The following is a 22452-nucleotide window of genomic DNA, read 5'->3' as shown; positions in this document are numbered from 1 at the left end:
AATGCTTAGATTTTTTTTATAATGACTTTGGTTTCAGGCTGTTCCACTCTTCTTTAGATAGAAATAGCTGAAACTGGAGTGGCCCAGCAGTTCCGTGGAATACAGAGGCCAGAGAAAGGACTGGCGCCACTTTGCAGTTGGCTGTGGGTCTGTAGCACGAGCCGCACTGGGGCAGAAATGGAGACAGAGAAAGAGGCTGGCGGGGGGCGGGGGGGCAGAAGCTGGACAGAACCAAGCCCAGCCGCAGAAACATGGTTTAGCTGATAGGCCAATCTCTAATCAGCCTTCACCAACCTGGCCCCCTCCAGGAGTCCTCCCAAGGTTCCTGAGCACTGGCCAGGCTAGCTGGGGCTGATGGAAGTCGCAGTCCAACACATCTGGAGGGCGCCAGGTTGGAGAAAGCTGATCTGTATGCCATCTGACAACTTCCCAGAAGCAGTCTCTCTGGAGATCTGCTCCATGGGCTTGGTTCACGTTTTAAATGCATTGTACATGCAATCCCACGTTTTCTCCAAGGAGCTTGTGTGTGCAGTCTCTGTGTGCACGTGGTTCCCCATTTCTATCCTTGCAAAATCCCAGTGAGGTGGGTGGGGCTTGCTCAAGGCCATGCCAAGGCTGGGAATGGATTTCAGCCCACCTCTCCATGGTCCACAGCCCACACTCTGGCCACAGCACCACACCACACAGGCTTTGGAGTCCAGTTGGCGCTATGTGTGAGAATCAGCTTCTCTCTCTCTCTCTCTCTGCGTGTGTCACCCACTCACAACACACCCCTAGACAGCGACCCACAATTTAGGCTGTGTGCAGGTGCCAAGCTTCTGGTGCTGGTGTTGTCACTGCCACGGTGTGACCCCTGCCATCACAGCCGCTGACCCGAGGCCTCTGTCTAGTCTGACTCCGACGCCTCTGGTTCCCGGTTGCCAGCAGACGCCTGGCCCGTGCTGCTGCTGCGTCTCTCACCGCCTGCCCTCCGCGTGGGGGGAAGGGTCATTTCCAGGGTCAGCCTGTTCGAGGGGTTGGTGGTCAGCGTGCCACAAAGGCGGCAAGGGAAGGAAGTGGCTCGAAAAGGCTGCTCTCTTCCTTCCAGCATCTTCACAGTGGCGGCGGCAGCTTCTGAGCCTGCCCACGGGAAGCCCTGCTTCAGTTTAATATTAATTATGGGGCCCACTTAAGGGTTTTATTCCAGAGAGTTTAATGAAAAGGCTTTTCATAAGTAATGGCGGAGTATAAAACAGCTCCCGCTGTCACACCAAGATTGCTGTAAATGGACTATAATTAACACCTTCAGGAATGGAGTCAAAGCCGAATTTGGCTTTCACACACACACACCTTTCTAAAAGTGTGATTAAAAGCTTGGGGAAGTGGCGGGGGGGGGGCGGTGGAGAAGAGGAAGAGGCTGGAATGAAAACAAATGAAACATACACAGGTTGATCAACCTGTTCGGGCTGATAAACAGCCTGGCCAGTGGGGTGCCGGCCGGATGCTTGACCCCCATATATCTTGGTAATGAAGTCCACTGAGAAGCCCCCCTTCCCCGTGGGTTTTTGTGACAGACGAGCCAGAAGCAAGCTGCCCGGCGCTAATGGGGCGCTGTCACAGCTTTTTCCAGGTCACAGACTACAAAGGGCAATTACCGCAATGGGAGGCCGCCGGCGTCGGAGGGTGCCTGCGCGGGCCAGGCACCTAAATCATTAAAGGCCTCACGCGTCACCATGATAAATGGTGGTGGGCAGCGAAACAACCTGCCACCCATTAATCTGGGCTAATCAGCTTGAATGCTGGCTTGTTTTATTTAGTAATTAACTGGTTACTTGGGGAGAGGGAGGGGGCAAGGAAAAGATCCATGAGCCACTGCAAGGGTGCAGAGTGGCCGCCCAGCAGAGAACGCACAGCTGCGAGCGCTTGCGCACTAGCTCTGGGGAGGGAGAGCGAGCCCTGCCTTTTCAAATTGCCATCATTGGCAAATGCTGGAAAATGGCCCCCAAAGCATTTCGGGGAAGCTCTGGAGCCCAGAGAGACTCAGTGACTGATGGCAGCTGCCCCAGCCAGGCTCCTGGATAACGCCAAGCCAGTCTTCCTGAGCCCCCCACATGCCCACCCTCACCCGGCACAGCAACCGTCGAACCCAAGTCTTCACAGGGGGCTGGAAAAGTGGTGGGTTGCTTGCTTGCTTGCGTGCGAGCACTGGCTCAGGGGTGCGGAACCTTTCCCAGCCTCTCAGGGGTGCGGAACCTCCCTTTTCAGAGACACACTCAGGGGCCGCATTCCAGTGGTGGGCGCAGCCCAGGGCAAAAGGGGCAGGGCCAAAGCACAAAGCAGTATCAGCTTCTTTTAGCTTTGAGCTTTTGCTGCCAGTAACTACACAGTAGGAATGAAATTTTGACCTTTTAGACTGGGGAAGGAGTCACACAAAACCCAGGAAAACACCAAACGGCAGGCAATTGGGGACAGGGGAGGGGAAGCAGGAAGCTCCTGGTGAGTTTGGGAAAGGGGGTCTGGGCCTCTGGGGGACCCTAGGGGGGCAGATTAGGAGCCCAGGCAGGCTGGATTTGCCCCCCCCCCCAGTCTGAGGTTCTGCTCCTGTTACAGCTGCCAGCCTCTTTGATCTGCACCCAGCTCCCCACTCTGGAGAACTGGGGAAGCAGGCCTGGCAGGCCTGGCTTCAGGTGCTGTTAGCCCCAGAGCACTGTGGTCTCGCACATGCAATGGGAGGGGGCGCTCCTGCCAGAGGCCTGCGGAGTGACTGGGAAATGGATGGATTTGTGCAAAGTCTGCTTTTAAAAAAAGAGATCCAGCTCAGGAAGAGGTGGGTGGGCTGAATGGCCTTTGCCCAAATTTATTTTGGGGAAGACAGTCCCTCTTGCCTAAAGTGGGGCTCACTTGTCTATACTTGTAGCAGTTATAGGAACTCTGGGGGAAAGCGACCATGTTGTACTTCAGTTCTTGGTTCTAAGGGAAGCAAAAGCCGAGTGTAGTCAAACGCGTACCCTGGATTTTAGGAAAGCTGATTTTAATAAACTCAGGACAATGATCAGCAAGGTCCCATGGCAAGCGACGCTAACGAGAAAAGGAGTCCAAGATGGGTGGGAGCTTTTAAAAAAGGAAATTCTCAAGGCACAATTACAAACAATTCCAAAAAGAAGAAAAGGTGGAAGACAACAGAAGATGCCATTGTGGCTTCACAAAAAGCTTAGGGATGACCTGAAAACAAAAAAGGACACATAGAGGAAGTGGAAGGAAGGCCAAGCAACAAAGGAAGAGTACAGGCAGGTAGCACAGAATTGCAGGGATGGCGTCAGGAAGGCTAAAGCTGAGAACAAGCTGAGGTTAGCGAGGGATGCGAAAAACAACAAACAGGCTTTCTTCAGCTACGTGCATAGTAGAAGAGAAAATAAATGGTGGTTCAGCTATTAAATAAGGATGGCAAAATGATTTGTTGTGCAGTCGTTCAGTCATGTCCGACTCTTCATGACCCCATGGACCATAGCACGCCAGGCCTTCCTGTCCTGCGCTCTCTCCCGGAGCGTGCTCAAGTCCATATTCATTGCATCAGTGATGCTATCTAGCCATCTCATCCTCTGCCGTCCCCTTCTCCTTTTGCCTTCAATCTTTCCCAGCATCAGGGTCTTTTCCAGGGAGTTTTCTCTTTGCATTAGGTGGCCAAAATATTTGAGCTTCAGCTTCAGGATCTGTCCTTCCAATGAGCAGTCAGGGTTGATTTCCTTTAGGATGGACTGATTTGACCTCCTTGCAGTGCGGGGGACTCGTAAGAGTCTTCTCCAGCACCACAGTTTGAAAGCATCAATTATTTGGCGCTCAGCCTTCCTTACAGTCCAGCTCTCGGCAAAATGATAATAGATGACAAAGAAAAGGCAGAGGTGCTCAGTTCCTACTCTGGCTCAGTCTTCTCCCAAAAGAGGGTCTATGACCCCCCCTGGCAAAGGCGAAGTACAGGCTGAAGGGGCAGGATTGCAGCTTGAGATCGACAGGCATATGGTCAAGTAACACTTAATTCTTTGAATGAGTTCAAATCTCCAGGGCCAGATGAACTGCATCCTAGAGTGATAAAGAAACTGGCAGAAGAACTCTCAGAACCACTGTCTATTCTCTTTGAGAAATCATGGAGGACGGGGGAAGTGCCAGATGACTGGAGGAGGGCGAATGTTGTCCCTCTCTTCAAAAAGGGTAAAAAGGAGGAACCTGGGAACTACAGACCAGTCAGTCTGACATCAATCCCTGGGAAAATTCTGGAGCAGATGATAAAGCAATCCATCTGGAAGCACCTTGACAACAATGCCGTGATTACTTGAAGCCAACATGGACTTGTCAAAAACAAGTCCTGCCAGATGAATCTGATCTCACTTTTTGATCAAGTCACCTCCCTTGTGGACCGTGGGAATGCTGTAGACATCATATACTGCGACTTCAGCAAAGCTTTCGACAAAGTGCCCCATGATATCCTGATGAGCAAACTAGCTCAAAGTGGGCTAGATGAAACAACGATCTGGAGGCAGGCATTCAAGACAAAGCTGGACAGCCACCTGCCAGGGATGCTCTGACTTGGACTCCTGCATTGAGCAGGGTGTTGGACTCGATGGCCTTGTGGGCCCCTTCCAAGCCTTCTATTCTATGATTCTATGAAGGAAGCAGCCGCCGCGTCCAAAGAGGGGCCGAACGGGGGCCGAAGAGATACCAGCCTTCCCAAGTCCAGCCGCACCAGCTGCCGATGGGTGTTGCCTAGAGCAGCTCATCTGCCCCTGCGAGCTGCGGGCGGGGCGTCCCTCCCTGCGCCTCCCCATTTGTTCCTGGGCTGTGCAAAAACAAGGCGGGGCAGCCCCGCCCTGCAGGAGGCCCACAGCAGCTCTGCCACCCAGCAAGTGCCTCAGATGCAGGCGGAGGAGGCCGGGTGATGACCTCGGAGAACGTGATCCTTGCAGGGAAGGAGGCCTCGATTCGGCCCCAGGCTGTCAAAAGGGAATCCGGATGCCACATGAGCTGCTGCTATGGCCCCACGTCGGGCGCTCCTGAACTACGCTCGCTGCTCCCTGGGAGGCCGGGGGCGAATGGCGGAGATCTTGCAAGGGCGTGAAGAAAGCATCCGACGGGTGTCCCAGGCGGGTCTGGGAGTGCACCAGTTGATAGGGTGCTCCCACAGAACCGGAGGGGGGCGCCCGAATCAAGCCGTCTCGCCAGCCGGGGCATCCCTCGCTCAGGCGCGCCGGGCCCTCAAGGAGGCTTCGCAGGGCGGGTGCCGGGAACCCGGGCGGCGCCCAGAGGCGTGGGCCGTCGGCGCTGGCCGGGCGCCAGGCGAATGAGGCGGGCAGCGCTCCGCCACGCCCAGCGCCCCGCCAGGCGGCGGCTTCGGAGGGGCAAAAGCGCCATCCCTGGGCGCGGGGGAGCCTCGGGGGGCGCGCGGGCTGCCCTGCTGCTCTCGCCAGCAAGCGCCCCGGGCTTCCGAAGCGCGGCGCCCGCCGGAGCCGCGTGGCCGGGCACTGGCGGGAAGCGCGCAGGCGCCCGCGCCTCTCGCCGCCCCCGCGCTCCGGAGCCCGCTGCCGCGCCCAGCCTCAGGGCAGCCCCACCGCCCTGGCCGGGCGCCCGCCCGCGCGCGGGGAAGGCGGCCAGCCCGGGCTTCGGGCGGCTCAGCCCGCCGAGCGCCCTTCCGCGCGCCTTCCCGCCCGGCGCCCTGCGGAGGCGGCGGGCCGCCACGCCCGTCGCGCCCGCGCAGCGCGCCCTGCACGCCGCCCCAGCGCCTCGGGGCCGCGGCTGGGGAGGCGACGCCCGGGGCCCGGGCCGGCAGCCTTCGCGGCGGCGGAGGAAGCCGCCCGGCGAGCCAGGCCTCGGGGCAGCGAGCCCTCCCGCCGGCCCCGGCTGGCCGCTGCGGCCCGGCTGAGGCAGGCGCTTCCCCGGCCCCGCCCTGCCTGCCGGCCGGCCGGCCGCGCGCCCGCCGCGCACGCTCGGGCGGGGGCCTCTGCGGCCGCCCAGGGCTCGCGGGCCGCGCTGGCGCTGGCTGCTGCGGCGCGCGGAGGCGGCAGGGGCGAAGGCTTCTGTTTCCGGGGCCTGTCCCGGCCCGGCGCCCCGCGCTGCCGGGGGAAAGGCGCGGGCGGGGCGGGCAGCGCATGCTCGGCCCGCGCGACCCACCCCGGCGCCACAGCGAGCCCGCAGCAAGCCGGGCCAGCGGGGCAGTGAGCGAGCGGGGTGGGTGGAGGGCGCTGGCACTGTGCGCCCCCCCCCCCGACCGCGCCGCTAGGCTGCCCTACAATCACAGAACCACAGAATAGCAGGGTTGGAAGGGACCCACGAGGCCATCGAGCCCAACCCCCTGCTCAATGCAGGAATCCCAGTCAGAGCATCCCTGACAGGTGGCTGTCCAGCCTCTTCTTGAAGGCCTCCAGTGTGGGAGAGCCCACCGCCTCCCCAGGTCATTGGTTCCATTGTCGTATTGCTCTGACAGGAAGTTTTTCCTGATGTTCAGCCGGAATCTGGCTTCCTGAAACTTGAGCCCATGATTCCGTGTCCTGCACTCTGGGATGACCAAGAAGAGATGCTGGCCTTCCTCCCTGTGACAACCTGTCAAGTACTTGAAGAGTGCTATCATATCTCCCCTCAGTCTTCTCAAGGCTAAACATGTCCAGTTCTTTCAGTCTCTCTTCACAGGGCTTTGTATCCAGTCCCCTGATCATCTTTGTTGCCCTCTTCTGAACCCTCTCCAGCTTGTCTGCATCCTTAAAATGTGCCCAGAACTGGACACGGTACTCCAGATGAGGCCTAACCAGTGCTGAGTAGAGGGGAACTAGTACTTCCCAGGATTTGGAAGCGATGCTTCTATGAATGCAGCCCAAAACAGCATTTGCCTTTTTTGCAGCCACATCATGTTGTTGGCTCAGCTTGTGGTTCAGCTTGTGATTGTGGTTCAGTTTGTGATCGACAAGAATTCCAAGATCCTTCTCGCTTGTAGTATTACCAAGTGTCCCCCATCTTGTAACTGTGCATTTGGTTTCTTTTTCCTAGGTGCAGAACTTGGCATTTCTCCCTATTAAATGTCATTCTGTTGTTTTCTGCCCAGCGCTCCAGTCTATCAAGATCACTTTGAATTTTGTTTCTGTCTTCCAAGTTATTAGCTATCCTGCCCAATTTTGTGCCATCTACAAATTTGATCAGCATTCCCTGCACCTCCTCCTCCAAGTCATTCATACAAATGTGGAAGAGCACTGGGCCCAGGACTGAGCCCTGCAGTACCCCACTCGTTACCTCTACCCAGGTTGAGAAGGTCCCATTGATAAGGTCCCATTGATAAGGTCCCATTGATAAATTAACTCTTTGAGTCCGATTCTGTAGCCAACTGTGGATCCACCGGATCATTGTTTCATCCAGCCCACTTTGGTCTGCAACACCCTCTGGTGTTTTAGGTGCCACAAAGGAGGAATTCCCAAATGCATACAAACACTGTACTTCACTGAGGGAGAGTCTCTTACAGGGCAGTTGCAGGACCTGTGCTTCTCTCCTTGCCCCCTCTCTTCCTCCTCCTCTTATCCTGTTCCTCCTTCCAATTCTGCCTTCGTGCTCTTGCTAGACTCCAGAGATATTTTACAGCTGTCCTTTAAATGGGCTAAAACCCATAATTAACTTATTCAACTAGTTGGAGCTACAGGCTGCGAGCACTTTGGTTGCCACAGAGACCTGGCCTTTACTGCTGCTCTTTCTTTTAGGGCTCATGGACATCCAGGTAATCAGCCCCCCGCTTCTTGTTTGTTTGATTTACTGTTCTGGGTGCTACACTTGCCTCTCTTCTGTTAGGGTCTGTTTTGTGGGCTGGTCTCTTCTTGTGTATCTCTTTCCTTTCTGGAGTCCGTGGCATCTTCCCCAGCTACAGTCAGGGCCAGAAATATTGGAGCAAGGATAACTGTTTTGGCAGTTGGCCTCTGTACACCACCACATTGAAGTTGAAAGGAAACACACCCAGATGGGAGTGAAGTCAGGACTTTCAGCTGTAATTCAAGGGGTTTGGCAAAAGTGGGGCATTAACCATTCAGGAAGGACAGCCAGTGGCATACGCCCCCCCCCATTGTTGGGGGCTTATAAGTAATGGAACGAACCAACATCATTTCAAACTTAATACCTTTAATACTTAATGCCTTTAATACCTGGATGAAAACCCTTTGCAGTCAATGACTGCCTGAAGTCTGGAGCCCATGGACATGGCTAAATGCTGCATTTCCTCCCTCGAGATGCTTTGCCAGGCCTTCACTGCAGCTGCCTTCAGCTGCTGCTTGTTTGTGGGTCTTTCTGCCTTCAGTAAGTGAGAAGCATGCTCTGCTGGGTTGAGATCAGGTGACTGACTTGGCCACTGAAGAACATCCCACTTCTTTGCCTTGAGAAACTCTTGGGTAGCTTTTGCTGTATGTTTTGGGTCATTATCCATCTGCAATATGAAGCGGCGTCCTATCAGTTTGGCAGCATTCGGCTGAATCTGAGCAGAAAGTATAGCCCTATACACTTCAGAATTCATCCTGCTGCTTTTATCAGCAGTCAGGTCATCAATAAACACCAGTGACCCGGTTCCATTGGCAGCCATACATGCCCATGCCATAACACTGCCTCCACCATGTTTGACAGATGATGTGGTATGCTTCGGATCATGAGCTGTTCCTTTCCTTCTCCATACTTTTCCCATCATTCTGGTACAAGTTAATCTTGGTTTCATCAGTCCAAAAAATCGTATTCCAGAACTGGGCAGGCTTTTTTAGGTGTTTGCTGGCGAAGGCTAATCTGGCCTTTCTGTTCTTGAGTGTTACCCGTGGTTTGCACCTTGTTGTGAAGCCTCTGTATTTACATTCATAAAGCCGTCTCTTGAATGCAGATGTTGACAATGACATGCCCACCTCCGCAAGAGCGTTCTTGACCTGGCGAGATGTTGTGAAAGGGTCCTTCTTCACCATGAGCAGAATTCTGCGGTCATCCCCTTTAGTTGTCTTCTGTGGTCTTCCAGGCCTTTTGCTGTTGCTGAGCTTGCCAGTTAATTCCTTCTTTTCCAGGATGTTCCAAACTGTTGTGTTGGCCACTCCCAGTGTTTTTGTGATCTCTCTGATGGGCTTATTTTGTTTCCTCAGCCTAATGATGGCCTCCTTCACTCGCAGGGACACCTCTTTGGACCTCATGTTGGGGGTTCCAGTGAACAGCTACCAAATGTAAATGTAACACTCAGAACCACCTCCAGGCCTCTTACCTGCTTGATTGGTCATGGGGCACCCAGGAAACAGGCCACCCCTGGCCATGCAGCTGCTTGTCAGTCATTCATTCCATTACATATGAGCCACCAATGATGGGTGTGTGTGTATGCCACTGGCTGTCCTTCCTGAATGATTAGTGCCCCACTTTTGTCGAACCCCTTGAATTACAGCTGGAAGTCCTGACTTCACTCCCATCTGGGTGTGTTTTCTTTCAACTTCAATGTGGTGGTGTACAGAGGCCAACTGCCGAAACAGTTATCCTTGCTCCAATATTTCTGGCCCTGACTGTATCTGGGACCCACTGATGACTGACCAGTTGTCAAAGCTGTCTTGGTCCTGAGCCTGGATTCCTTTGCTCAGTTGTATTTCCCCTGTGCAAGCACTCCACAGCTTCCTTCAGTTACATCTTGAATGCTGCCCACTGTCTAGAACAACCTCACAGGGCGTCTCCTCAGTGGTCTTTTGCCGTTCTTTCATGCGTGGTTGGACCCCACACCAGGAGCTCTCTGTTGGGAAGCAGCCTGAGTGCCAGGTATCCCATGCCTTGCAAAATGAACCTTAAGCTTCCTGATCACCCTTCTTGCCCAAGTATCTTCAAAGTAATCCACCTCCCAAAACTGGAGTCATGGTCTACTGTAACTATACAATTTCTGTCATTGATATTGAACAAGTCAGTTCCTACCACCCCCCAAGCTGCAAGGAAACATCCTCTGGGTTTAACATCTCCTTTTGCCCGCCTGGCACCAACATTGTTATCTGTTCTGCACCAGGTTAAGACTTTCCTCTACTCTCAGGCATTTGGCAGCATATGACAAGGTTTCTTAATCAGGGCCTGGGATTTCTGATTGTTGATCCTTAGCTTGGATGTTTCATCCGCACTCTGCCACCTGACTTCTTGCCTCTAGGACAGATGGCAGCTCAAGTGCACGGGCGAAACGTTTGCTGTGAGGCCCAAGTCTGTCTGGAATCTCCTTTGATCCTTCTCTGGTTCCTGTGTGCCTCCTCATGTATAGTTGCTCTTTCTGCTTCTTTTAGTCTCTCTCAACCGGTGTAACATTTCCGCCTTTTCCTCCAAGTTCCTTGTCTTGTTTCTTTTTAAAGAACTGTTTGCCTGCAGGCAAGGAACTGTTCATGTTACCTTTGTACAGCACATTACATATTTTAGGTTCTTTTTAAAATAAGAAATCATAATTCTGGGCCAACTGCATTTGTCCCATGCTCATATACAGCAGGGGGTGGAGAGGTCTTTATTTGAAAAGCAACAACCCCCCCCCCCTTGATATAACTTTGCTGTGCTCCCTTGCTTCTGGCTTCTTTCTCCCCTGCTCAGCTCCCTTCTGGGATCAGAGCTGGGCTGGGGACAAAAGCATCTGGAGCCATGGAGTGTGGGGGGATGTGCGGTCCGGTGGAGGAGGGGGGAGGTTCTGTCGTAACACACATGCACGTGGTCCCATTGAGAGCGTGTTTTTAGGGGTGTATGGATTACTTACCCCGTTCTGCTGGGGCCGTCTGCTGGGGGGGTAGGCGATTCGTCTCTCCCCCCCGGAATCCTCCCCAGCCAGCTCTGCTCTGCGGGGAGCCCGCAGAGCTGCCAGCTGGGGCTGCCTGCAGCCGGACCTCCATCCGCTGCTGGGCTGCGGCCGCAAATGGCGGCCGCCATAGCAGCCACCATTTGCGTCCCTGCGGTAGCCGTGATAGGCTATGTGAGTATTTACATAGCCTATCATGGCAAAAGGCAGGAACACAAATGGCGGCTGCTACACCATTTGCGTCCCTGCGGTAGCCGTGATAGGCTACGTAAATACTTACATAGCCTATCATGGCTAAAGTAGAATGGAAATGGCAACCGCAGACCGGGAAGCCATTTGCGGGGCAGCGGTCTTCTGACAAAGGTAGGCTCCATCCCAGGGGGATTCCGCGGGGTGGCGGAGGGGATTGCTCCATTCTGCCACGGACTCCAGGGGGCCGGATTCTAAAGGATCCGGCCTCACTGGAGTCCGTGGCGGAATTCTCTAACATCCCTACCTGTTTTATGCCACTGTTGATGTGAAATGAATGCATGTCAATGTCGACAAGGCACAGCGTATTTCATGGGGCTTTTAAATGTCTTATTCATATGGCACTCTGTGTATTCTTAATGGGAAAGTGGTCTAGACATTTTAGAAATGAAATAACTCCCAAAGCAAGGAGAGAGCACTCTCCCAAATGAAGACCTCTCCCAGGTGTCATGCCTGGGCTACAATCCAGCGCAGAATCAGGGCATGCTTCGGCCCACTGATGTCAAGGGGCTGATGCATGCCCATCTTCGTCTTGGACTGCGCTGCACACCATGGCGTGGAGGCTGAGGTTTCACTCCGAACCTTGCTCCATGTTGAGACCCAGCCTGGAGCAGATGTGGCTTCCTTGTACAGTAACTCTTCCCTGGTGGATGAAATGCTTTCCGCCAGTGGCTGACACTCGGAGTGGTTCATTTCGGTGATGTTTGAATGTAACCATGACAGGCAGAGAGCCGATGTTTGGTTTCAGAGAGGAGGTGGGAGCTTTCTAGGGGGAGAGTAAACAGTTGCCTTCGCCTAGCTGTTTACACAAAGAGTATTATTCCAGAATCCATCGGCAAGTTGCACTTGATGGGAACAAAAGAAGACAGCGCTATTAAGTTGGCTCCTGGGGAATGGGGCTATCAAGCTCAAGATGTTAGTTCAATATTTGCCCCAAGATGGAGTGAGCTTTGGGCCTGCAAGAATTGTTCACCGAATGCTTAATCAGCTTGAGATGAGTGCCATAAAGTAGGAGCAGCAGCAGTAGCAGATCCCAAGAATGTTGCCTTTCTTAGCCCAGTAATGCTTGTGGGTGCAGCGCTCCGTTTGCTGGACCTGTCAGTAAATACACGGAAAGGGGAGGGATGTTGCTGGGTGGGCAGTGAAGCTTCTAATGGCACATCTGTTAGAAACATCTGCAGAAATAGAATAGTAGGGTTGGAAGGGACCTACAAGGCCGAGTCCAACCCCCGGAGTAAGCAGAGCCCTGAAAGAAGTTGGGACCCGTTTTTTGGGCAGGCAGCAGAGTGTGCCTTCTTGCCATGGAGTTTGCTTGGTCCTTGCTCATCCCATCATTAGCCCCACTGTGGCTTGGCCAGGTAGAGGCAGGCCAGGGATCAGCACACACTGAGGTGTTCAATGAAAGCAGATTGCGGGCACTGCATGGGTGTGGGATGGTACTTTGTGACTGACACAAATTCCAGTCAACTGATGCTGTACAAATCCAGCTGAAAACCAGACTTTCAAAGACCTTGAACTGTGTACATGTGCCAAAAATGCAGAGATAAGCATATTCTATGGCAGCCCTCCTGATGTTTTGGACTACAACTTCCATCAGCCCTACCCAGCATGGCCAGTTGTGGGCTCACATGTTTGGAGGGCACCAGGTGGGGGAAAGCTGTCCCCTCTTCCTCCAGGTTTCTGCTAGGTCTGCTGCTCCTCCATTTTCATTTAGCACCAGGATCTCCAGTTTCCCTGTCTTGCTTGGGGGCTTCTAGTATCAGCACAGAGACCTCCTTATGATGCATCTTTCTCCAAAGGTCCCCTTGGGGTGCAGTTTCCCGCTGAAAACACGTTGGTCTCTTGGAAGAGCCGTCACTTGTTTCAGCATGCTGGCTGCGCTGAGCCCTGTCCCCTCTGGGATGACCTGTCCCACTCCCGTCATGCCTTCAGGGAGGGTCGTCCCATGCCAGGTGCTCCCACTTAACCTCAGCTCCCCGCCCCCAAATAACCTTAGCGGCTGGTCTGTGGCCTTTTAGCAATTGAGTGCTGGCAGCCTGGTTCTGCTACGGCAGCCTTTGCTAACCCACTGCCCTCCAGATGTGTTGGAACCCTGGGAGTTGTACTCCAAAACATCTGGAGGGCACCAGGTTGGGGGAGGCTGTGCTGCAGATGTTAAGTGGAGCCCTGTCCTTGGCGTGTCCCAAAACGCCTGCCTGTGCTCTTCCTCATGCCACCACCATTACATTTGTGCCTTGAGCCCTCACTGCTCTGGTCGCACGTATCCCCACACTGCTGTGGGGTGCTGGGCTGCAGCATTTGGCCCCTGGAGTGGAGGCAGCTGGTGGGTGGGGGGTCCAAGCAGCTGCTCTCTTTGGGACTCAAATGCAGGAGCTGTGGGCCTGCTCTGGGTGTCCATTGCTTTCAATGGGCTTTGCTTGTATACCTGTACATAAAAGAAATGTTGGAAATATGCCTTCAGTTGCCAGCTTCTTCCCATCCAGAGGAAACTGAATCCTGCAGAGCTGCCCCAGGGACATCTTGCTGTTTGGGGAAGTGGGCTCCACCTAATCACCTGTCCCTGTGGATTTCTCCTATCAACGTGAGAAAACCATAGTTGGAGCCCCTTCCTGGGATATTTAGGAGGCTGGCTTGGCCAGCAGCCCCAATTTGCACAGATGTTCTGGGATTCTGGCATCTCTGTGAATGCTCTGCTGCAAGGAACAGCACAAAAGACCCGTGGATGCCAAGCTTCCTCTTGGCTTTTTCAAGTTAGGTCACCAGACTCCCAGTTCGGCCAGGCAGAGCTCTTTGGAAAAAGAGAGAGAGAGAGAGAGACTGTGGAGGTAGCCCAGATGAGGAGCAAAGCTGTCTCAGTCCTTTGTAGACAAGAATAGGACAGCAGGGTGGGGGGTGCTGCTGCCTGCCTTTCTGCGCTGTTTGTCCAAAGGATGAGCCCCCGGCCTTGAGGGCGTGGGGGGAGGATTCACCTACTGATCCTCCAGAGTCACCAGTAGCCCCTTAATCTCTCCGAGGGTCAGCAGCCTCAGTGCCTTGTCATCAGCCAACACTACCCCGCAGAGCGCCCCAGAGTGATGCGGCGTTCTGGCTGTTCCAGTGGCGGCTGCCTGGCCCTCCTGGAAGGACCGCGGCTGCCACCAGCACTTCCCTGGTGTGCAGGCAATAACTTCATGTGTTGGGGCCTGCCGAGTGGTGAGGAGACACTTATCAAGTCCTCGAGCTGCAAAAGTGTGATCAAATCCTCTCCCACGTGGCAGGACCATGCGGAGACACCGCCCCCACGCCTGCACCTTGTGCTTCTCCGCCTCATCCGGAATCCGTCTTGCTCTCCCCTCTGCCATGATGCCTACCTGCATACACAGCAGGTTGGATCCAGACTCAGTCATGCTTAGAGTAGACCCACTGAAATCAGTGGGGTTAAGTCAGGAATTATGACATGTCCTATCGATTTCAATGGGCCTACTCCAAGCATGACATAGACTGGATCCAACCCATAGTTTCCAGGGATCTATGGAGGACGGGTTTTTCAGCGGACAGTAGACCAGAAGCGCAGCCTCCACGTTCCGCGTCGCCCACACCTTCCAACCGCACACAAATCCGGTGTCTCTGTGGAGGGCTGGAGTTTAGAATGGGCAGGCCACAGGAAGAGCCCTGATGCTGGCACAGACCAAGGGCCCACCTAGTCTGGCATTCTGTTCCCACAGTGGCCAGTAGCTGCCCGATCCTCTCTTGCACTTATCCCCTCCGGAGGAGCCCCCAGTCCCCCCCAAGACTTGTCAACTCATGACGCCTCTGCAGTGCAACCACCAGCATCCTGCCCCAGGCACGACCATCACGCGGGGCCTGGCTGCGGAGCGGGTGTGCGAGTGCCGTGCTTGCCAGAACCTGACCGGCGACTCCGGGCTGTGCCTCTCGGATCTGGCACTTCCATGGCCCTCCCCACCCACAGAGTGTCTTGACTTGTACCCCGGACTCTTTCTGCTTGGGTGGGTGCAGACGAGGTTTACATTAACTCCCCAACCCGCGAAAAATTATTTGAAACAAAGGGCCCAGAGATGTCCCTCGTCCTCTGACAAGCCCTGGAACAAACGGGACAGCAGCGGGCTCACAAAGGCATGGCCTGCCCAGCAACCTGCGGAATTCATTTGCCTACCTCGGCGCGCATTCAGAGGAGAGGTGGGGGTGGCCACGGTGCCCGGGAATGCAGCTTCTGGGGGTCGGCTGCTACATGACAAGATTGCACAGGCCTTTGGCTGCCTTCCGTCTCTTTGTGTCTCCCACATAATAGACAAACTGAGCACTGCAAAAAACCGGCGGGGGACGCACCGCGCACCACATCAGCCCTACACAGCCATGGAGCAAGGCCTTTGCAAATGCTAATAGTATTATAGCATCCTGGAGGACGTTGGTTTTCACATAAACCAGAGAAGAGCCATAGTAGGGAGAAGCCAGCAACAAATGCGTCATATCTTTGCATCAAAGGCTCTAGGCAGTCTCAGGGGGCAAGGGCAGCAGCCGGGCGGGCATGTGCGTTTGTGGATTGTTCTGTGCTGTCTGGACCACAGTTTCTTCCAGGCCTTTCCCCTATTTTTTGTTAAACATTGATGGAGGCAGAATGGCTGGAATCTGCCAGCAGATACAGGAGGTACACTTCAAGAGAAACAGCGTCAGCAGCTTGCAGGCTCCCCCAGGCCTTTGGCTGAGCTTGGTGTGTCTTTGCTTCTGCTGTCTACCTGGCCCAAAACCGCTCTGGGTTTTCTTGCGATTTTTGCCCCGAGACTGTGAGCACCACCTGCACGGGGCAGCCCCCACGGTGCACCCCAGCACTGAACTTCTAGGCCCCTTCCATTCTGCCATTCTGTGAACTGAGTAACTGGTTTAAAGGCTCGTGGGCACCTTTGTTCCAGTAGACACAAGCGGAGAAGATAGCCATGGTGGCCAGGAGACAAATTCCAAAATCCGTATCACAGTAATACTTTTATTAGGCTAACTCAAAGATCACAGAATACTGTGCAAGCATTCAAGTTCTCCAGAACTCCTCATCAGGAAAGACGGGGAACAAAACAAAAATGGTGTGGGGAGTGGAGGCGGGGGAAGGCAAAAAGTGGCTGATGTTCAAGCCATGGGGACTCTGCTGACATTCAAGTTAGGTGCTCCAGGGACACAGCTGAGAGGCTGCACAAAGTTATTTCTTAATTGCTACATTTATATCCCGTCTTTCCTCCAAGCAACACAATGCGGCGTAAATGATCTCTCCATTTTATCATCTCAGTACTCTGTGAGGTAGGTAGGGCTGAGAGTCAGTGACTGGCCTGCAGTCACCCTAGGGAGCCTCGTGGCCAAGTGGGGACTAGAACCTGCGTCTCCCTAGTCCCATACAGCCCTCTAACCACTACACCACACTCCCTAGTCCCAACACTGCTGACAGCTGCAATGCCTTTTCCACCTTGCGTCCCATGTAGCTCCGGCACACTGGGAGCACGTCATGGGCACTGCTGCTACATTGGGTTGCTCTACGTGCACAGACCGGGCCTGCAGAAGGTGGCAGAACCCAGAGGTGAGGGAGAGCATCAGTTCAGGCTGCAAGGGGAGGGTTCTTTGCCATGTCAATAAAAAAACTCGCCGCAAGCCAAGAATCACCACTGCAACGAGAAAGGTTCTAGCACCACTCTTCTTGTCCTTCCACTTGCAGGAATGCGGGTTTCATTTCCTCTCTTCTTAATGAAGGGCAGCATTTAAAAATGTGACCCCACCCCCGAGTCTGAAATGGTGCCATTCTTTCTACCCCCTCAGGTTTCTACCCTCCCTTACCTCTAAATATACCTCTGCTGTATATTGTAGACCAGATCGTACTGGTTTAAAGAGAGTGGATGGGCATTGGTTGAACACCTTGTTAGGAAAGCTCGGTATAAATGTACCACAATAGAAGAAAAATACAGATAAACAAGCCTAAATGGCTGTATTCCTCTCTGATCTGCAATAAAAAGGGCTTGAAGACCTTTTAATTATCCAGGTGCTTATAGACTGCTGGATTTGGGGGGTGGGAGGTGTTATGTCTTCCACACCTATTTTTATGTACGTAAATTGGATTATGAATGCAGTTTCACTATATTTTTTATTTGAAAGGGCACCAGACACTCATGATTGGGTGAACAACCTAAATATATTACTATGTATACCTGTCTGCTATATGCAGCATCTAAAATTATTTCCTCAGTGGAGAACACACTGATACAACCTACCTAACAAAGCATCTAAATGTTCACTGCCAAGCATCTACGGGTATAGGACAGGTTGTAACTCCCAGTTCAGATTTTCCATTTTGACTGGATATCGCCATTCTCTCCCCAACTCTTCAGTTAAGATTCCCATCCAACCAGTTTTAGAAATCAAATTCAACGTTCATGGGATGGATTGATGGATGAACTACTGGGTAATGCACTATAATTTCTGTGTTCAAACAAATCACAAGATAATTAGGGTAATTTTGTTTTAATACAGTTTCAAGTAAAATGGAGTCAGCCAATCTCTCCTCAATATGCTGGCTTTAGCTAATTAAAAGAAAAATCCATTTTCTTTGCACTTTTACCCAGTGCAATCCATCTTGACTAATTACATGGCTGAAGGATTAGTGTTTTAAGAAAGGGCCAAATGCAGTGCAGTTCTGAAACTCATCTTTGCCTTTCTCAAAGAGGAAAAAGCTACTCCAAAGGCGAGAGTGGTGCAACAGCTTGCGAATGACTGGCATGGATAGAGGGAGTTTCTTCTTTGCGAACATGTGACCGGTTAGCAATTCTCCTGCGAGCGCAGGCAGCAGCACTGCTCTCACACCACTTACAAGAAACACGTTCAGTCCCAGCAGAGGCTGGTCAGGGCCGGCACACCCTTCGGCAAGTGGGCTTCTGCAGATCCCGGGGGGTTGCATGCCCAGGGACTCTGCCCTGTGCTGGCGGTTCACCCGCCCCAGGACCAGGCGTGAAAGACGGGGTTGCAGCAGAGCATCTGCGGGAGCAGGCCGTGTGTGCTCTGCCCATCCTGTTCAGCTGTGTGTTCCTCATCCCACCCCCAGTGGAACCCAAGGAGCGAGTCTAAGCTCCCCAAATACTGCTGAGTTGTGACGGGGGTGGTGTGTGTGTGTCTGTGCGTGCGCAGGAAGGATGGCTCTCGTTTCCACCTGCCAGAAGCGACGCTGAGTGTTGATGCGCCATCTGATTCTTGTCTACAGATCTCGCTGTGCTTGGCACAAGAACTACATCCCCCCATTTTGAGAAAGGGAAAAAAGGGTACACTGGAGTCATTCTCCAACTTCCCCAGTACATACAACATGAGCAATTAAGTGTTCAAAACCTGCATTTATTTCATTCATCTTCAATGACATCTGCATTCAATAAATAACTTTCATGGGATATATCATGCTAAGTTCTAGATCAGCAGTAGAGATTTATAACAAAAAGGTGTACCGGACAGCAAAAAAACCAAGAACAACCTATGACGGCTGGCCCACCAGAAGAGCTCCTCTGCAGTGACTTGGGCGGTGCCTCCTATCAGTGCAAAAGAGCTTTGGGCATGGAGGCCACACAAGGATGGGATCAGTCACAGGACAATCTGGCACCAGCAAGAACTTCTCAGACTTCTTGGGTTATCTGCAGTCAGTGCAGAGCGACTAATAGCATCGAGTTTCTTTCATATTTTCAAGGGCACAAGATCCCAAGACTCAAAATCTCTGCTGTGTAGCTGAAAACATAAGCATAATTTCCCACACAACGCCCTCTACTTTTGGCGACTGACAACAGCAGCCCTGTGCTCCCCATCCACTCGTTTATGGAGCTTAGAGGCAGGATGCGCGGGGGACAGCCAAGGACCGACCTCATTCTCCCTCTGGCTGCCCTGGCAGGGGCCGCCTCAGTGGGGCATGTGCCAGGCAACAGCCACTGGGGAGAAAACTTCACTTAAATGATCTGTAGTACACTGAAGAGAACAGCCTGCCAGCAGTATACTTATGTAAAGAGATGTCAAAGACAGACGTCTCAGTTCAGCAGTTTATTACTGATGTGGGGGGGGCTGCCAGCTCACCCAGGAGGGCCTCTGGAGAAGAGTACTCACAAAGGGTGTGGTGTATTTTGAAATGAGACAATGTCAGTGACACTACAGAATACCTCACTTGGGGCCAGTGCAACATGCTAAAGTTATCATGGGATGGGTGCTGCAAGATGCTCTGGCTTAGTGAGCCATTTGTGTGCAGGGCCTCATCATGTGGATGAGGCACTTTTCTCTGTGCCAACATAAACCTACCAATATCTATGGTGGGCTGGAGAAAATGACCCAATCCACGTGGCAAGGTGTTACGCACAAAGGGCTCAGCATATGGAGAAACTTGAAGTGGTTTCCATGCAGAGGGCCATCCACAAAATGAACAGGACTTTTCCTTAATGTTCCCCAGAAAACCACTTAAAAGGTTCTTCTTCTCTTGCAGAGATGGCTAAGCAAGCTGCTGATGCACCAAAATTTATCTGGAATCTGTCATCGCCTCCCCTCCCTGCCAACGTCTTCTTTTGGCATGGAATCGGTAAGGAACCCCCAGTAGTGACCCTAAAAAATAAAAATGAAATGTGGCTGGCCTAAATCCCATCCTTCTCTTTCTCCACCTGACAAAACTGCAGCAAAAGGAATGGCTGATGAGGCAGTTCTCTAGGCAAGATGCCCACAAATGGCAACCTGGATGTCTGTTTGGAAATGTGCTGGAAGCATCCGCCAGACCATGGATCGTCATGGCCAGGTTTCTCTCAAGTGCTTCAACCAAGTCCATCTTTACTCTCCAAGATCTGGTTTCTCAACGGAGTATTTAAAAGCAAATTTTATCACTTAGAGGACACCTCAAGGTACTGCATCGCACATACAAACAAATATTACTGAGAACATGTAATCGATATATGTACAAATGCTAAAATTTTATTCTAAGCTCCCCAAGTGTTTCACACCACAGAGCCCAAAAATGGCTAAAATCACTTGAGGAGACTGGGGGACCCTGCCACCCCAGGAAGAGAACTCCCTTCCTCTGTCCCCGAGACCTCGCAAAAACAAAAAAAACATGACACAATCTGGATGCTACCCCAACTCATCATTTCAAAGCAATGACGTCCAGATTCCTGTTGTCAGGTTTGTTTCTCTCTCTCTCTCTCTCTCTCCCTCCACTCAAAGAGCAGATTCACCACAGAGTGCCCTCCTAACTAGCACACTTCCTTTGTGGCATTTTAGGACACTCCTAAAAAGTATAAGAGGGAGGAGAAGAGGACCGGGAGATTCCACGTGGCTGTTTAGAGTGCAGTGTGTTCCAGAACAGGGCTTTGTCTTCCTGTAGAGGGTTCCACTGAAAAATAAAATTAATTTTAAAAGTGAACATGGACAGAGCACACGGCCCAGTTGTTATGCCTCTCATGCAACCCTAAAGAAACTGAAGCTGCTGCTCAGGGATGGAGTCAGCAAACGTGAGGCAGAGTTCTCCCACAGAAGAGGCCAAGGAGGACCAAATCTGCTCGCTGCAAACAGAAATGCCACAGCCACCACCTCCCCTTCGGGTGCTCACATCCCAGGTCACCCACTACCCAAGCAACAGGTCTCAGACCTTGCACAAAGATGACAGCGACATCCCGCCGCAAGAAGCTGGATTTTTACAAGAAGAATCTGGAACCCCAAAGGATAGAACACCAAGAGGGAGAGACTGGCACAAAGCATTTTGTCTCAAACAATGCAATGCCCTAGAACATGGGTGGGGAACCTCTGGCCCAGAGGTCCTCTCCTGAGCCCTGCCCTCTCCCAGTGCTAGAGAAAGCCAGCCTCTCTCTGCCATTGGGAGAGGAAAACCCTGTTCTTCTCTTCAGTCACAGAGACTGCCTTTCTCTACCACTGATAGGAACTGCACACTTTTCCTTGCAGAAAGAAGCAGGGGCGAGTCCCAGGGGTGAGCCGCAAACAGTTCCCCACCTCTGCCCTAGAAGACTGTGTTGGATTGGAGAGCCCCAGGTTCAATCGGCAAGGAAGCTGATTAGGTGGCCTTGGAGGCAGTACTTTCTCTCCCCAGCTCAGCTGGTAAGAGTGTTCGGAAAATGAGCAAGGCAAGACTCTCCAGATGAAGCAGGAGAATTCACCGGAAGACCTCTCAGGGCCAATTCCAGGCATATATCTAAGGATGCACATTACTGGGAAGGTTTCTGCTTCCAGCCAAAAGGTTGCACTGGAGGACTCCCAATTAACTCTCAAAAGCAGCTTACCTGTGTGAACCATCTACTTCTCTTCTTGATGGAGGGCTTCAATGAAGACTTCAAGTTTTTCCTGGATCTCCCGAACTTTTTCTGGAAAGATTAAGATAGTGCTGTCAAAACCGCTAGCTCTCAGCACAGATGCCTCTCCAGTAGAAGGCTGGGTTTGGAGGGAGGCTCAAGGAGAAAGGCAGTGGAGCGCAGCTCTCCTCCCCTTCCCCCCCACCAGTTCCTCAGAGGACTCAAGCAAGCCAACACCCAGCTCATCCACAGCCCCGAAGAGAAGCAGGACAAGGCTGACTTCTCACAGGCAACGCCCTTCGTAGTGCCAGCTCTCAGCCAGAGGCCTTGGGGCAAAAGCAGGGACTGAACAGCATTCCTCCAGCCCATGGCCCCTGCCAAGATGGCCCAGGGTCAATCTCTGGTTGGTGTGTGTGTTGAAACAGATGCAGCAAATGTGGGTCCTTGTCTTGAAACAGCCTCAACGCATTTGATTATCGTTATGCTGAAGGTCATTAGTAATCACTATGAAATACTTTTTATAATCTTGTAATTATGGTACACATTTTCACAAGCCATTAAACCATTCTGCTGGTTGAAGCTATCATTATAACTGATCTTTTCAACATGCTGCTATGGTGGAGAGCTCAGGTGTTCAGAGATATGCCTGGGCCCCCACACTGCATTTAGCGTAATCTCTATACAAGTCTTATGAAGGCTGGTATCATGCAACAAGTAACTGTCAGTGAAACAAAAAATGTTGTTAAATGTAGCTGCTTACTGATTCAATTTCCACCCTTCATTGTAGATGAACCTTGCATAAGGTGTGTCTCAGTTGATCCCTCCAGTCTGGCGTCCACTTCCCCACTGTGGCTGCCTCTGATCCTGGGAGGATTTTACCACTCAGTGCGGGGAACAACTCCACGTGTCCATTGTGCCCCCTGCACGCACTGGCACTCTAGTCAACTGAAAGGCTCCTGTTCATATGCTGGGAGCCTGAGCACGCCAGAGCTCTGCCCACAGAGCTTTGGGCCAGGGAAATGCATTCTCTTTGCTTTATCTGGGGATAAAATTCTGTCCTACTGAGCTGATCTATCACTGCCTCTCAAAAACGTCCTGTTGTATGTGCTCAAGAGGCCTAGTCAGGCCAACCTTCGCAGGAGTAAGGCACTACAAAAGGCGGCCACATGT

General features: G+C 52.6%; 1 protein-coding gene across 15 annotated transcripts in view; it reads right to left on the bottom strand.

Annotated features, from left to right (window-relative positions):
• Positions 1-18337: 18337 nt before the first annotated feature.
• The window catches only part of OPA1 (OPA1 mitochondrial dynamin like GTPase), a 76357-nt gene continuing 72242 nt past the window's right edge, over positions 18338-22452 (bottom strand). For all 15 annotated transcript variants that reach the window (XM_084847836.1, XM_084847841.1, XM_084847842.1 and 12 more), the window contains 2 exons: positions 21274-21354; positions 18338-20372 (listed from right to left, as the gene is read on the bottom strand). In XM_084847836.1, coding sequence (XP_084703962.1) covers positions 21287-21354 — 68 coding nt within the window. In that variant the 3' untranslated portion in view covers positions 18338-20372; positions 21274-21286. The remainder of the gene's footprint in view (positions 20373-21273; positions 21355-22452) is intronic.

Source organism: Heloderma suspectum, chromosome 3 (assembly GCF_057233095.1).
Source record: "Heloderma suspectum isolate Gila_16-S chromosome 3, 16-S_ref, whole genome shotgun sequence".
NCBI classification, from domain to species: domain Eukaryota; kingdom Metazoa; phylum Chordata; class Lepidosauria; order Squamata; family Helodermatidae; genus Heloderma; species Heloderma suspectum.
Note: the sequence above shows the minus strand (reverse complement) of the source record. Positions and strands in the feature narration are given on the sequence as shown.